The 15,238-nt window shown below is 38.9% G+C and overlaps 2 protein-coding genes across 5 annotated transcripts in view; both read right to left on the minus strand.

Moving 5' to 3' along the window:
* The window catches only part of LOC107678876 (CDP-diacylglycerol--inositol 3-phosphatidyltransferase-like), a 6,890-nt gene extending 5,347 nt beyond the window's left edge, over positions 1-1,543 (minus strand). For both annotated transcript variants that reach the window (XR_001632982.1, XM_016474303.1), the window contains exon 1: positions 1,366-1,543. Coding sequence is in view for 1 of the 2 variants with exons in the window: in XM_016474303.1 (XP_016329789.1) it covers positions 1,366-1,408 (43 nt within the window). In the remaining variant the exon portion in view is untranslated. The remainder of the gene's footprint in view (positions 1-1,365) is intronic.
* Positions 1-15,238, minus strand: part of LOC107678872 (serine/threonine-protein kinase TAO2-like) — a 57,076-nt gene that overhangs the window by 8,660 nt on the left and 33,178 nt on the right. Inside the window, exons 11-20 of one of the 3 annotated variants that reach the window (XR_001632980.1) lie at positions 11,609-11,776; positions 11,272-11,478; positions 11,061-11,189; positions 10,725-10,961; positions 10,093-10,221; positions 9,703-9,906; positions 9,363-9,602; positions 8,776-8,997; positions 8,092-8,274; positions 5,224-6,934 (exon numbers count right to left, since the gene is read on the minus strand). Coding sequence is in view for 2 of the 3 variants with exons in the window: in XM_016474294.1 (XP_016329780.1) it covers positions 6,059-6,934; positions 8,092-8,274; positions 8,776-8,997; positions 9,363-9,602; positions 9,703-9,906; positions 10,093-10,221; positions 10,725-10,961; positions 11,061-11,189; positions 11,272-11,478; positions 11,609-11,776 (2,595 nt within the window). In the remaining variant the exon portion in view is untranslated. Of the gene's footprint in view, positions 1-5,208; positions 6,935-8,091; positions 8,275-8,775; positions 8,998-9,362; positions 9,603-9,702; positions 9,907-10,092; positions 10,222-10,724; positions 10,962-11,060; positions 11,190-11,271; positions 11,479-11,608; positions 11,777-15,238 lie in introns of those variants that run through there. The other 2 variants (XM_016474295.1, XM_016474294.1) reach the window with 2 other exon arrangements.

Raw genomic sequence — 15,238 nt, forward strand, 5'->3', positions numbered from 1 at the left:
TCCATAAAATGCAACCTTTTTATTCTGACAGTGTATGATTTCTATTAACATTACAGAATAGAACATGATCAGTATTTATCGTTCAACGTTCAATTTCAATAAATGTAATTGCACAAACTATGTAGGTTACAATTTCAATTTGTTTATTGTGAAATAACTCAAACATATATGTTTTTTTTCCTTCTGTCCTCTGATAAGCATTGTTCAGGGCTGCCGTTCCCAAAATCTTTAATGCTTTCTTATGATACTTTTGGGAAACGCAGCCCTGTTTGAATGCACTGTCAGCAGTGAGTGAATGCTCTCTGTTACAGTTGAACTACGGTCACTTTAGTAAAACCATGGTTCATTATCATAAGGGACTGCCAGTGACAGGCTGTTGCATCCATAAAATGCAACCTTTTTATTCTGACAGTGTATGATTTCTATTAACATTACAGAATAGAACATGATCAGTATTTATCGTTCAACGTTCAATTTCAATAAATGTAATTGCACAAACTATGTAGGTTACAATTTCAATTTGTTTATTGTGAAATAACTCAAACATATATGTTTTTTTTCCTTCTGTCCTCTGATAAGCATTGTTCAGGGCTGCCGTTCCCAAAATCTTTAATGCTTTCTTATGATACTTTTGGGAAACGCAGCCCTGTTTGAATGCACTGTCAGAAGTGAGTGAACGCTCTCTGTGATGGATTGGTTCTGTCTTGTAACATTTGCGTGTGTTCAGATGAGCAGGAATATAGTTCTGTCCTACACAATTATTTACTAACATAGGTTATTCGTTCAATTCAATGCATAATTTTGTTGTTAAATAAACAATCACTGGTAAATAAAACACACCTTAGTATCGATATTTATTGTTTGAGTATCGATACTCTTTACTTTCGATACTCGCATCAGTATCGAGATATCGATACTTCGGATCGATACGCCCATCCCTAGCGTTGAGCTCTCTCGGCCACCGTAGAGGAATAAACTGTTCATAATAAGATCCATCATATAGATTTAGACAATAATTGGGGTGAATTTTAATTTATACAGACTTTAATCCTTTTTATATACTACACTGATGGCATTAGTGGATGAACGCGCTGTACTGAGTGAGCTTCACTCTTGTATTAACGTTACAGTGACAGCCTAAAGCATCATGTCAACATCCGCAGGAAGTAAAACATTTTTTTTTAAAAAGCCGCTGTCAAATACAATAGTCATGACAATTGTACACTAGAATCTTTACATAAAAACTTTTTGTGACCTTTAAATACACATTTTAAATGAAATAACCACTATTTGACCGAAAGCCGCGGTTAAATGTACGCAGAACTCGACGATCTGCGTTAGTTAACGCGCTCGATTGACACTCACCGATCAAATTCGGCACGAACAGGAAGATATTTTCTTCGGCCATGGTGACGAGCGTTTCTATTTGGTCGGAGCTGCCTGCAATTTCTATTCTAGGTTTCTATGTTTCTATTTCCCTCTTCAAACCGCTCCGACTGCTGGAGGACTGTAGCGGAGCGTGGCGTAATGTTTCCCGTACGTGCGCACGACGTCAGAGGACTCCTCCCCTTTAAGTGGCGCGCGCTGTCCTGTGTCACCGAGTGAATGCATCACATGCCACGGCTGACAGTACAGTGACAGAGTAGGGGAAGGCCGTGTTTAAAAACTCATCTCAACCCAGCCATTAGTTTAACTGCAATGGAAACGTATATATTAATTGAAACATGAAGTTTCTTTTCGAATAAATTTATTATACAAAAACAGTGGTTTTATAGGTCAGTTAGAAATGCTTCAAATTAAAATTATGAACTGCAAAAATATGCATATTCAAGGGATAATACACAGTCTGTAGGCCATTAGCGCTAAATAAATCTGAATAAGGCGCATTTATTTTTGTAATAAGTGGTTTATTTTGATAAAATGTGCATTATCCCACTTTCCTTTCACAACTACTTTAAATTTAGACCATTTAGAATCAAGTGCAGTGTTTTGACTGATTTTTTTAAAGGGGTCATATGATGCGATTTCAAGTTTTCATGAACATTAAAGCATGTCAACATTCTGTTACACCAAATAATGATCTTTAAAATAGCATCATATGACCCCTTTAAATTTTGTGTTTAATAAAAAAACACACAATTCATATGCAGTGTCAGTTTGTTTAATTTTACAAAATGTAGTTTATGATTACGGAAAATTAAACATTTAACCACTAGAAAATATTTTATGTTTAACCACTGTAAAATGTGTTAAGTTCTTACTGTTTTCACATAAAAAAAGCTCCTGCAACGTTCTGGGAAAGTGACATTAGTATAAAATAAAAACCTTAACATAACCATTACAGAGCATTGCGTAAGTTCTTATATTAAGCTGTTAACTTAGGTTAATCACAAAAACCTCCATGCAAAGTTGTGAGAACTTTAGTTTATGGTTATAAAATTATATAAAAGGAACAGAAACTAAAAAGAACATTCTAACAGTGTTAGGAACATCACCAAAGTCTTTAAAGCCATGTTGGCATTCCAACCTGAGAATTATCTTAATGTTTTTATCCGTTGTTTAGCTATCTTTAGATGAAAATGTAATTGCAATGCCCTTTAAACAAGAACACTGCAGAACAGAAAAAAATTTACAGAATGTAACTGCAAAATATCCCATAAATGGAATGATTTTGTGACTAAAAATAGCCTTACACAAGAAACATGTTTTTGTTTTTTGTAAGCAACCAGTAATTCCCATTTAGTACTGCCTCCGTCTCTATGGAAACGGTCTTTTCTCTACCTTCAGCATCACTGTGGTGACGGTGCATGGAAGATGCGCACTCACCATTCAGAAAACAGGCTAGAGGTGCTGAAAACAAATTGTGCATTAGTGCAGACAGATCACACAGGAAAGGTCATTTTGTTTGAATCCGTTTTAATGACTTGCAAATCATTTTCTGTACAAGTTCTATAGCCCATGTGTTAAAGAGTTCTCCTGTAGTCATTTCACCTGAACGCAATTTGGCCTATTTTTCTGAGCTCCCTGAACAACCATGCTCTCCATCCCCCTTCAAACATCACAATTTTGCAATACATTTCGGCATAGGCAACACGCACACTTCCAGGCAACTGCAGCTGCAGTTCCACCATTTTAGCTCCAATTCTTTAAACACTGCAGAATGATGACAGCAATTTTATACATTTACCTTAAGTTTACCAGATACTGAAACACACCCTCAAGAGGACACACTAATAAGAATCCAGCATGTGTTGCTGTAAACACATTACATGGTAGCCCAGATCTACAGATGGGCTGAGGATTTTTATTTTTTCTCCTTTTCTGTCCACAGATGTTGGCAACCAAGTAAAGTAAGGACATAAGGGAATGCGGTGATGTGAGGAAAATGTGTTTGGGAATGAAGTGAACACTGAAAACGGAGTAAGAAGCGATCGGCCAGGCACAGGGAAGTGAGGTACTGCATGTCTCCTCGGTTCAGGAGAGCCCGAGTGAACGCTGGTGTCTAAAGAGAGCTGGCAGTGTGGGAGCGCAAAAGATTTCGGTTTTCCCGAAGGAAAAATATAACATTACTGGCAAAATCGAGCTTCATCTTTCACCACGTTCTTACGGGTACGCTGGAGATTTTGGTTGTCAGTGTAAACAGCTTGTGATGCCTTTTGTCCGTTTTGTAAATAAAAATTAAAAATGCGCAAAAATAAGTAATGCATTCCAGAAAACGAAATGGAGGGAAAAAACCTGCTGGATCGAACGGGGGTGTTTGACACTTTACAGTCGTCTAGAAATATTCTATACAGCTAAAATCTCTTAAAATGTTCTGTACAAGTTTAATACTGGCTCTAAAATACTACTCTCCTGACAACGCACTGCACAATAGACTCCTACCCTGAGATGTAACAAGGAATGCTGGGATAGGTAGTCCTTTTTTTTTTTTATCTAAATCTTAGAGACTTAAAATTCCTACTGTGACACTGCCAACATTTCCCACCTAGTGGTAAGCATTGTTTAAAAAAACAACAACAACAAAAGTCTAAAAAAAAGATTGTAAAAAGAAAAATTAGTGTACAACACAAATATAACAGCGGCAGTAGTAGGTGTATTAACAATGACAGTATCTATTTTTTCCATCTCACTTTCCAATTCACATAGTAAAATTATTATTACCCTATATAAGAGTTAGTGCTTGTATATACATATGTTGTATAAGTACAATATAGATCAAGTGTTGAACAGGAAACAATCTTACGACTTTCCCTTTCAAACCTTTGACAGGTGATGTATTATACACATATATACTCAAAGTCATATATAAACGTCTGTTGTGTATGTTTGTATACAAATGGTCTCTGTACATCAGTCTCATGCACGGAAACTTGTAACCCAACTCTCTTTTGGACATGTACATCATATTTACACAGGAAAGGGAAATGGCTTATTCACCCAGCCAGGTTCAATCTCTTTTTAAAAGTAATTTTATCACCCTACGCTAAACACAGACACTCAATTACAGCCCAGTTAAAACCAACTGCAACTTAAATGGCAGCTTGCCCTTATAAGGACAGTGGGCGGAGTTGCTTTAGGTCAGCTGAGCCTCTAGATGGCAGTATGTGGCATCTTTAAAAAAAAAAAAATAAAAAAAATACAGAATACAAAAATCATTTTAAAATAAAAAACTGCCTCCTGTCCTTGACTCAAATACAAATGTACAATTTAAACCATCACTGATAGACGTTATTTTAGTATTGTTAGAGTGCTATCTACATAATTACACAAAAATCAGTTTAATCACCCTTTTAGTTCCTCAGTTTATGCCTCATCTCCCTGAAACATGCTACAGCACCTTCTATTGCATCCGACTCGCTCCCGTTAGCAGTAAAACTGACATTAGTAGGACTCATAATCCTCTGGCTCAAACTCAAGTTACACTCATCAGTCTATAATTCTGCCATTATTCACTCACCCTTGTGTCATTTCAAACCTGTATGCCGTTATTTCATCTGCAAAACACAAAAGAGAAAGAGCTCAAAGAGATATTTCACCTAAAAATGACAATTTTATAGTTTCAAAACTATAGACTTATTTTCTTCAGTGGAACACAGAAGACATTTCAAATACTGGTTACCACTGACTTCCTATGCATGAACACATTTCTCAAAATATATTCTATGTTCCACAGAAAAAAATTGTTTTTAATTTTAATTAAAATTTTTATTTTTTTTCCCCCACTGATCTCTTTAATGCAGCTCTTTTCCATTTAACGTAGGTTCACAGCTCCAAACAAAGACAAAGCACACATTTGGTTCTGCAAAAGATTAATGCATGAATATACTATTTCTGATGAATTTTCAGACCTCGATTTCAGTCTGCTCAAACAAAGCATGGTGTTTTTTTAGTCCAGTTTTGATCTTGACAGAACTTGTTGCATATAAAAGTGCTGCTTGAAAATTCTCCTTTTCTGTTCTATGAACAAAATAACAGTATGTAGGGCTCGTAACAACATGAAAGCGAGATAAATGAGATTTTTGGCAAACTATTCCTTTAAAAATAAAACCAGTCTTTAATTGAATTGCACTAAACAAATTCAGCTTAATATGGTCCAGGATTAAGCATAAAATATTATCTTGGTAAAGTCTTTTAATGTTCAAATCTTAAACCTTTAGATGTGCAAGAAAACACCTGGACATGAAAGAGCAGAATTCAATGGTTCTGTCTGACAGTTTAAAAATAAAACAAAACCAAAATGAACTGGCTGAGGATGAGCCCAATCTGCAGTATTGGCACCACTTATGTTATTTTCATCTCTTCCCTCCCTCCCACTCACTCAACAGCATAGCTTTCTGCTCCTGTTACAGTACATTTCTCGTCTTTCCTGTTCCTGATCTAAACCCTGAGCCCTCCCGCATCCCAAAACCCTGAGATCTATCTTCTTGTAAGTAAAGGTGTACCCATCTAAATACTGTTTCTCCACTCCGCCTCCCAGTTTGACTCCTAAATGAGCTACGTGAAGGCCTTTTCTCCCCAAAACGTTCAACTGCACCATCTGAACTTCCTGCATGACCCTCTACGAGTAGGAGAGGTGGGATCCGTTGGAAATGTGCGATGTCACTGACGTACTTCGGCTCAAACCTCCATCTGCGCCCGACCCACCTGCACCTCCGCCAGAGGCTGTTCTCCGAAGAGGCCCTGGACTGTTTCTCAAAGCCAACAGGCTGGGGCCCCTCACAGCCAAGCTCTCGCCCCTTCCTCCGTAGCCACTCTGAGAGGAAGAAGAGGAGGAGGAGGATGGAGGGGAAGATGAGGAAAGTGAGATGGGCGGAGGAGGAGGTGGTGGAGGGAGGAGAGCAAGGGACTGGGAAGAGGCATTGGAAGAAATGTGATGCGAGTGGCCATGAGAGGAGGATGAAGATGAGTGGTGGTGGTGGCCTCCTCCTCCACTACCGCCTCCCCACTCCCTCTCTCGGCTGTACAGGTGTGGCGTGCTCTGGTGGTGGTACTGCTGCGGCATGTAGCGGAGGTGATAATGCGAGGACGATGAAGACGATGCTGACGAGGCGGAGGAGCGAGAGCTTGGAAAGCCACGGGCGCCCATACCATCTAAATCCCTCTCTCGGCTGGAGATTTGCTCCCCTTGGCTGAAGCCGGCTGTACTGTTTTGACTACGCCAGGAGGGCGGCGCCACTGAGTGATGGACCCCGTGGCTCCACTGGCTGCCTGAGCGGGGCACAGGACGGGACGGCCAGCCCCCAGGTCCAGATGAGGGAGGATTGGGGTAACCCTGATTGTAAGCCTCAGCAGGGATGCCGCTCAAAGCCATGTTACTAAAGCCCAGGCGCATGCTTTCAGAGTCAAAGGACTCGATTTCCCGAGCTTGGTACTCGAGCAGAGCCCGGATTCGCTCAGAGCGCTCATTCTGCAGAGACAACATCTCCTCCTCGATCTGAAGAGAGGCGAAAGGGTGACCGAAGGAAGAAGAATTAGAAAAGTGGGCTATGTGTTTTGATGCTTATTACAGTATTATAGTGTCATCTTACTGAAATCTATTGTGAGTTGAGTTTCCTGTGTGCATTGCACTATTTCTAATCCCACCTCTGATCTGCTAAATGGAACTTTAAGGCATGAAGAGATTACGATAATAAACATTAACATCATGATTTTCTGTAAAGCTGCTTTGAAAATGTGTATTGTGAAAAGCACTACACAAATAAATGGGAGAAATTTGAGAACTAATAGAATGAAGCATAGAGTTGTTGCCCATGTAAAGCGTTTCAAATCAGTCATTTTAGTGAGGATGCTGCCTTAATTGTATGGGGTCATTATGATTTTTTAAAAGAGATTTTACTCACGAAGGCTGCATTTATTTAAACAAAAAATACAGCAATACTAGTTATATTGTGAATTACTCTTATAATTCAAAATAACTGTTTCCTATTTTAAAATCTAATTTATTCATGTGATGCAAAGACAAATTTTCAGCATGAATTTTACTCCAATATCACAATATAGTTGGTGTTCAAGAAACATTTATATTATCAATGCTGAAAATATTTAATGCTTACAATGCTTAATATTGTGTAAACCATGATACATACATTTGCAGGATTCTTTTGTAACATTATAAAAGGTATTATTGTCATTCTTTATCGATTTAATGCATCCTTGTTGATCCCAAACTTTGAACACTATTGTAAATAAATAGTACAGGGACAGTTCACCCCAAAACGAAAATTCTGTCATCATTTACTCACCCTCAAGTTGTTCCAAAAGAGTGAGTGTCTTCTGTTTAACATAAAAAAAGATGCTTTGAAGAATGTGGGTAGCCAAACAGTTTCAGGTCCCCAGTGACTTCCAGATTATAAAAAAAAAAAATGCTATGGAAGTCAATGGGGACGAGAAAAAGTTTGGTTACCAACATTCTCCAAAATATGATCTTCTGTTTTTAGCAAAAGAGAGAAATTAATACAGGTTTGGAACAACATGGTGCGTGAATGATGACAGAATTTTTATTTTTGTGTAAACTATCCCTTCATTAGGTTTTGGAACAGAGCCATCATAATCTATTCATTCAGGAATATTCAATCCATTTCTCTCTCTTACCCTCTGCTCAAGTAAAGCTCTCCGTATAGACACCCTCTGCTCCAGGTCTTTGACCTCTCTCTCGTGTTGCGTGTCTGTGTGCATCTTTATTTTGCTCTGATAAGCGTTCAGCAGCTCCAATTCCTGCTGCAGCTGCATGCGCAGCGCTCGGTACTCGTCCTCCTGAGTCTCATCCAATCGCAACTGTTGGGTAAACAAAGAGGCAGGACATCAGTAGAGAAGCAGCCAATAAAGAGATTTAGGTCCAGTGTCGTGGTTATAGGAACTGTGGATTAAGTGGGAAAACCTCATGAAACCTGACAAGAAAATTTCCCGTCATATTTCACCTCAAAATCAAAAGAAATACTTAATTTTGTATTCTGTTAAAACAAAATTAAGGATATTTTAGGTCCATTTTTTTCACATTATTGAGATGCAAAAATGTATTATATGAAAAAGATACATGATACATTATTAAAAGCACTTAATTACTACCTTTATATTATGTAGATAAAAAAAAAAAAATAAAGTATTACAATAAGCCATTGAGAATAATGGGAACAGGAAAAAATGTTCTTGACTGGTTTTTGTGACATTAACCCAAGTATGTGTTTGCATACATGCATTATTCTTGTTACTGCACATCATCCTGTGACTGTGCACCACTTAAAGTGAAACAAAGCATTAAAGAAGGTCTCTCCTTGCCTTACTCACAGCCTGTGTGGACAGCATGTCTTTGATGGAATGGTCGTACTGCTCGGCCAAGATGGCCAGTTTACGTGTTTGCTCCTCTTTGAGTCTCTTCAGTACGGTTTTATGCTCTGATTTGGGCGTGGTCTCCAGCAGGTGATTCCGCAAGGCTTTGTACTGCCGTGTCTGAATCTTACAGGTGTCTTGGAATTGACGTTTGATCTGGAGCTCTTTCGTCTGAAAGAACAAAGTGCAAGAAACATACTTTAGCACTTAATATTCAAGCAAACAAATGTCTCCTGGATTGTCCAAATTGGACAAAAATGATTTAATCATTTTTAGAGCATGTAAGAAATTAAATTCCCAAAATGCTCTTGACAAGTTTCACATGATAGAAAAACAATACATCGCTATAGCAATTACCTTAAAAATAATAACTAAAAAATAATCTGTTCTTGTCCATTTGGCAATTCATTCCAAGTTAAGATTCAACAGAATATTCACATTTGTAGTCTTAAACTGAATGGGAGCAATTTAAAAAAATATTCTGAATTTTGTCCAACCCTGTTGTGCACCTCACCAAACACTAAAAATCCACTCACCTTTAAGCTCTTGGGTTGCTGGCGGACCTCTACAGCGTGTTTCTGACAGAGTTCCTGCTCACGCCGCTTATTATACTCCATCTGGTTGGCCAGCTCGCTCTGATGCTGCGTTCGTATCAGGTCGGCCCGAGTGTGCTGGACCAGCGCCAGCTGCCTAAACTCCAGCTCCTGAGTGGACTCATGATGTCTCAACAACATGGCGCACTCTAAATCCTTCTGAGTCTGACGTTTATTCAAGTCCTACAGGGACAAATAAAGACATAGCAAGAGATCAACAGACAAAAGTGAGGTAGAAAGCAAAATGGAAAGGGAAAAGCACTCATAAACGTGTCTGTCTAACCTCTCTGAGCAGGTCCTGCTCCAGATTGTGTCTTGCGAGCAGCATCTTCCTCTTATACTGTCGGCACTGCAGCTCGTAATACTGCCTCTGTCGCCGTAATAATGAAGCCTCTTCCTCAGCCTGGATCTGCTGCAGACACTCTTTCTGCCTTACCAACCATTCCTGCTTCTCTCGCTTTGGCGTGGACTGGTTCTCACTCAGCTCCTGTTGCCATGGGGATTTCAGGGTGACAAAAGCAAATTAAGGATAAGAAATGAAATGGATGAATATGGTGCAAGTCAAAAGACATAAACAGTTTGACTATTTTATAATTTAATGCTACATCAAGTACAGTTACTCTGAATTCATAGTCATGAAGCCATAAGGACAGTTGACTCTTCGACAGCGTACTTCCTTGAGCTGCTCCTTGCGTTGCCTGTACTGGCGTTTCTGGGAATCCAGCAGGCTGTTGAGTTCTTTCTTCTGCTGGTTCAATATGTGCTGTTGAAATTTTTTCTCTTCCGCCTGCGCAGCTTTAATCTGAAAAACACACCAGATAAATATGTATAAAGAATACATATTTATATAAACACACTACCATTCAAATGTATGGAGAAATAAATATTTTTATTCAACAAGGATGCATTAAATTGATGAAAAGTGATAGTAAAAACATTTTCAAAACATGTTACAAAAGCTTTCAATATCAAATAAATGCTGTTCTTTTGAACGTTCTATTAATCAAAGAATAATGAAAAAACAATGCATCAATGTCCACAAAAATAAGAAAAAATAAGAAATGTCACTTGAACACCAAATCAGTATATTAGAATGATTTCTGAGGGATCAAGTTGAATAATGGCAGCAAACTTAGCTTTTCCATCAAAAGGAAGAAAATATATTTTAAAATATATTAGATAAAAAATTTTTTTAATTGTTTTTACTGTATTTTTGATCAAATAAATGCAGCCTTGGTGAGCATATGATACTTCCATTCTTGCACATGACGTGAAACGTACAATATCTTTTTTTTTTTCCCTCACCTCTTTTTCCAGGATGGCCTGATGTTTCTTACTCAACTTGTCTGCTTCACTGCTAAAGTTGTTTCTCTGGGTCTCCAGCTCTTTGTCCAATCTGAGCTGATGTTCATCCATCTCAGACTTGAGTTTGTTCTCCAGAGCCAGCAGTTGTTTCTGGTGCTGCCTCCTCATGCGCTTGTATCCGGACATCTGCTCCCTCAGAGCTGAGCCCTGTTCATGCTCCTGAATCTGACGGGTCACCTGGAAAGAAAGAAAGGGAGAAAGAGAAAGTTGTCTGTCTTAACTTCCGATATAAAGAAAAAATATGGACTCTGCGCTGCAGGTCAGTCAGGAGCTCACAAGAGAGGCTGTGCGGATGGTGGCGAAATGGTCTCGGTTTCTGTGCACCCTCCTCCGAGCAGCCGAGGATGCCTGCTGTGGAGACTCCATCTCCGGCTGATATGGGTCATCATAAATATTATCTCGTGCCTGACAGACAGATGGACAAAAACAAATTAGTCAAGGAAAAGACCGTTTCAGAAGACTGTGCTGTCTGGCCTTGATTACGTACAGTGGGGCGGTGAATGATGGAGCTGTTAGACGTGACTGTCTGCTCTCCCTCCTGCATCATGGCCATCTCAGCACTGTCGTCGGAGCCATCGGCCAGGCTGTTGACAGAGGAACTCTGGGAGCTGGCGCTGATGGACATGGAGGGAACAGACTGAGAGCTCTCCATACTATTCACCGTGCCTGTCTGCAAGAGGTACTGCTCTGCTTCCTACACACACACAAACAAAAAAAGATGTCATGATCTTTCCTGTTTTCTGTAGTATAGAATAATATAACAAAAGAGCAGAAACTGGGCTGAACTAGACAGAAGGATCAAAGACAAAGGTCTCTGGATGTACCTCTTCCTCCTCTCCTCCTTCCTGTGTGGGGCCATTGTGAGTTTCCTGAAACAGGATCTTCTTCATCTTCCTGTACTGCAGGTTGTCTAGCTCTCGCACAGCGTCTTTGGTGCGGGTGATCAGATCCATCACTACAGAATGGGGGCGCTCTCGGCACAGGAAATGGTGCTGTGAAAGGAATACATGGTGTGAACCACAGAGCTGTATAGATGAACTTCATTACACAATCTCAGTGTGTGTGTGTGTAAAGATGTATATGAGCTACAGTTACAGTTATATGTCATACTAATAATAGCTATTAATTACTTAATTGTCAATTTTGTCTCCTGCAGTATAAGCTTAATACATCCGGTATGAGCTATTAGCCACCAGCCACTGGAAGTGTAAAGGTACTTTTTGTTTGTTTCTTATTTTTACTATTGTTCTTGTGATTGTTATCCTTCTGTTTTTTGCATAATACAAATCAATGGCAGCCTATAGAACCATACGGTAAAAAGTTGTGAAACAGAAATGTTTAATGTTACAAAAGATTTCTATTTCAAATAAATGCTGCTGCTCAGACTCAATCTTCCTGAACTGCAGCATTTAAAATGTTACAAAAGATTTCTTTCAAATAAATGCTGTTTTAACTTTATATTCATCAAACATTCAACATTAATAATAATAATAAGAAGAATAAATATTAATTGAGCACTAAATCAGCATATTACAATTATTTCTGAAGGATCATGTGACAATGAAGACTGGAGTAATGGCTGCAGAAAAATCAGTATTGCAATTACAGGAATAAATAACATTTTACAAACCATTAAAATTGAAAACAGTTACTTTAAATTGTAATGATTTTTCACAAGGTTTTACTGTATTTTGATCAAGTAAATGCAGCCTTGATTATCATAAAAGGTCCTTTCAAAAACAGTAAATATCTTTGACCTCAACCCTCTGAATGATACGGTAGTGTTTACCTTTTCAAATGACTCCAAATTTAGGTCATAATGTCTTAAATATATAGCTGATGAAATGTTAATAAAAGCTCTTTGATAGATCAAACCAGTGTTTCCCAACCGGGGTGCCTTCTGGTGAGAGCAGGGATGCTGTGTAAAAAAAAAGTCAGTAGCCGCTTTTCCACTGTCGGGCCAGTGCAAGCCAGTGCTTTAACCGGGCCGGGCGGGGCTAATAGCCTCGGACTTGTAACACAATGCGTTTCCACTGTCGGGCCAGAAGCTCCGCTGCGCTTCACTAAAACACGCCCTTTACACGCCTCTCAGGAACAACGTCACGCAACCCCATCATTTCACCAACAAAGAGAAGTTATCAGAAAACTAATAAGAAATAAGTCACTGGAACTAGCGCGATCACAAAACGAACATGATAAAAGCAGCCGTTTGTTTGCATGCTTTGTTAAAGATTTAAATCCAAAAGATGTTTTACAATAATAAGTGATACATTGATCATATAATGAATGAATTTATCAGGATTGAAAATTAGTCACACAGAAATAAAGCAGTATGAACCGTTATTTCACAAAAGAAAGAGGACACATAGCCTACTTATTCAGTCGAGTCTGTTTCTGTTTATTTGTAGTCAAAGTATACATCATATTTTATACATCATATATATTTTTTCCATCAAAAATACAACATGAGTTGCAGAGGGAGCTCCCAAACAAAAACCATTATTATATATGACACATGCGGAGCTAAAGTCTCAAGACGAGACTTATGACACATAAAATATGTTATAAATAAATACCCGATTGTGATAGAGAATGAGAAGCTGACGTTTGATTTCTTCAAGCGGTCGTATTTACAATTTTTACTATGGTAACGTTAAGGCTAGCGTGCATTGTCCTTTGCATCGCTTATAAATATTTCTGCCTTGTGTGGTGATCATAATCCACATCAGATCTCAAACAGAAGTTATTTTAAACACTCGCTGTTGTCTGAAGTCTGTTTTGAGCTAAAAGTATTTGACAAGTCTTTAATGCTGATGTTATAGCTGTTAACTTTATGAAATGATCCGACGCTCTCCAGACGCGGAGAAACTCTGCCTTTGTTCATAACCACTCCTCTAGCCTCAGTTGGCGCGCTTTGGCCCAAGGTTTTCGTCGGGCCAGAAAACCCTGGCTGCTGGCCCCGAGGAAGCACCGACGAGGCACGATCAAGCCCCGGAAGTGACAGTGGAAACGTGACTGGCCCTGGCACGCACTAGCACGCCCGCTTTTGGCCCGACAGTGGAAACGCGGCTAGTTATCCATACAGACCAGGCCTCACGGTTCAGCACGCATGTGATCCGCAAGTTAGTTGCAAAATGTAACCAGCATAGAGTGAAAGTTCATCATTTGCACGTGTTTCTAATTCTTACCATTCAAGCGTAAGAAGCGAAAGAGAACTCAATTCGGTACTCGCGCGCTGTTATCTGTGCACACACACTCAAAACGCACACAGAGAGACACGTTTCAGAAAGCGGGGACACAGAAATCAGTTCACTTTTGTGTCTCCTTGCGCTTGAACGGACACATACATACGAAGGCCACGTACACACTGCAGCTAAATTCGGTTGTCATTTCACCATTTACTCCTTAAATCCCGCTCTGTACACACATAATTCACTAAAATATGGGAGTGACAACCGCATTAACTCCTGAAAAATACAGGTAGTGACAACCGCATTTACAGAAATTCTATGCAGTGTGTACGGAACCGAACTGAACAACTAGTTGTTAATGATGATGTCACAAGAAGCACGCCAATGTGCGTGTATTGTCAGGCGTCAAGTGTTTACCTCAGATCTGACAGGATGGCGGAGAGAGGTATATTGTGGACCGAGCAGTTGCGTTCAAGAGAGTGTAGGCTGTTCAATAACAACAGTTTAAAGAAAAAAACTAGATTACGACGTCTCTCCCGATGACGGATTTAATAACGTTTTGTGGATTTTCGCATGTCTTTGCAGTCTAATGTTTGTTTTGTAAACAGCAGTTAACACAAAACTAGCTAATCTGGGGGCCTCCATTTTCTCAGAGACCATGCTGCCATTCATGGCAGTTTCGGGAGTGAGTCATGTTCCCTACACATATAGAATGATAATTTACGGGACTCACTCCCGTATTTAAATGCGGCTGTCATTCCTGAAACTTGCAGGGTGTACGTGTCCAAAATTATCTTAAAATTCCTGTTTCGGCACCCGTTAACACAGTTGGTTATGTCTTAAGTGAAGTGAACATAAACAGAAAAAAATCAGATGTGTATCATCATAGTAGGGCTGCCACTAACGACTATTTTTATTTTGATTAATCTATCGACTAATTTATCGATTGATCGATTAATCTAAACGATTAATTTCCCACCAAAAATCAACAATTTTACTTAAGAAAATTTTATTAAACCTAATGAAATCCTTTTTTTAAAGCAAAAGTAAAGTGCAACATTGAAAACGGAATTTTGAAATAAAACGGAATTAATAGGGCCCTTAATTATAATTAATTTTTTTGTGGTAATAAAAATAGATGTAAGGGAACAATAGCCTTTAAAATTACTTAAAATACATATATAATAGCAATTAAGCAATAATAATTAGTTCAAATAAAGTATCAAAAGCAAGAAATCATATGGTTTTATTGAACAAAATTGT

Source organism: Sinocyclocheilus anshuiensis, unplaced genomic scaffold, assembly GCF_001515605.1.
Source record: "Sinocyclocheilus anshuiensis isolate Anshui unplaced genomic scaffold, SAMN03320099.WGS_v1.1 scaffold1800, whole genome shotgun sequence".
Classification (NCBI taxonomy): domain Eukaryota; kingdom Metazoa; phylum Chordata; class Actinopteri; order Cypriniformes; family Cyprinidae; genus Sinocyclocheilus; species Sinocyclocheilus anshuiensis.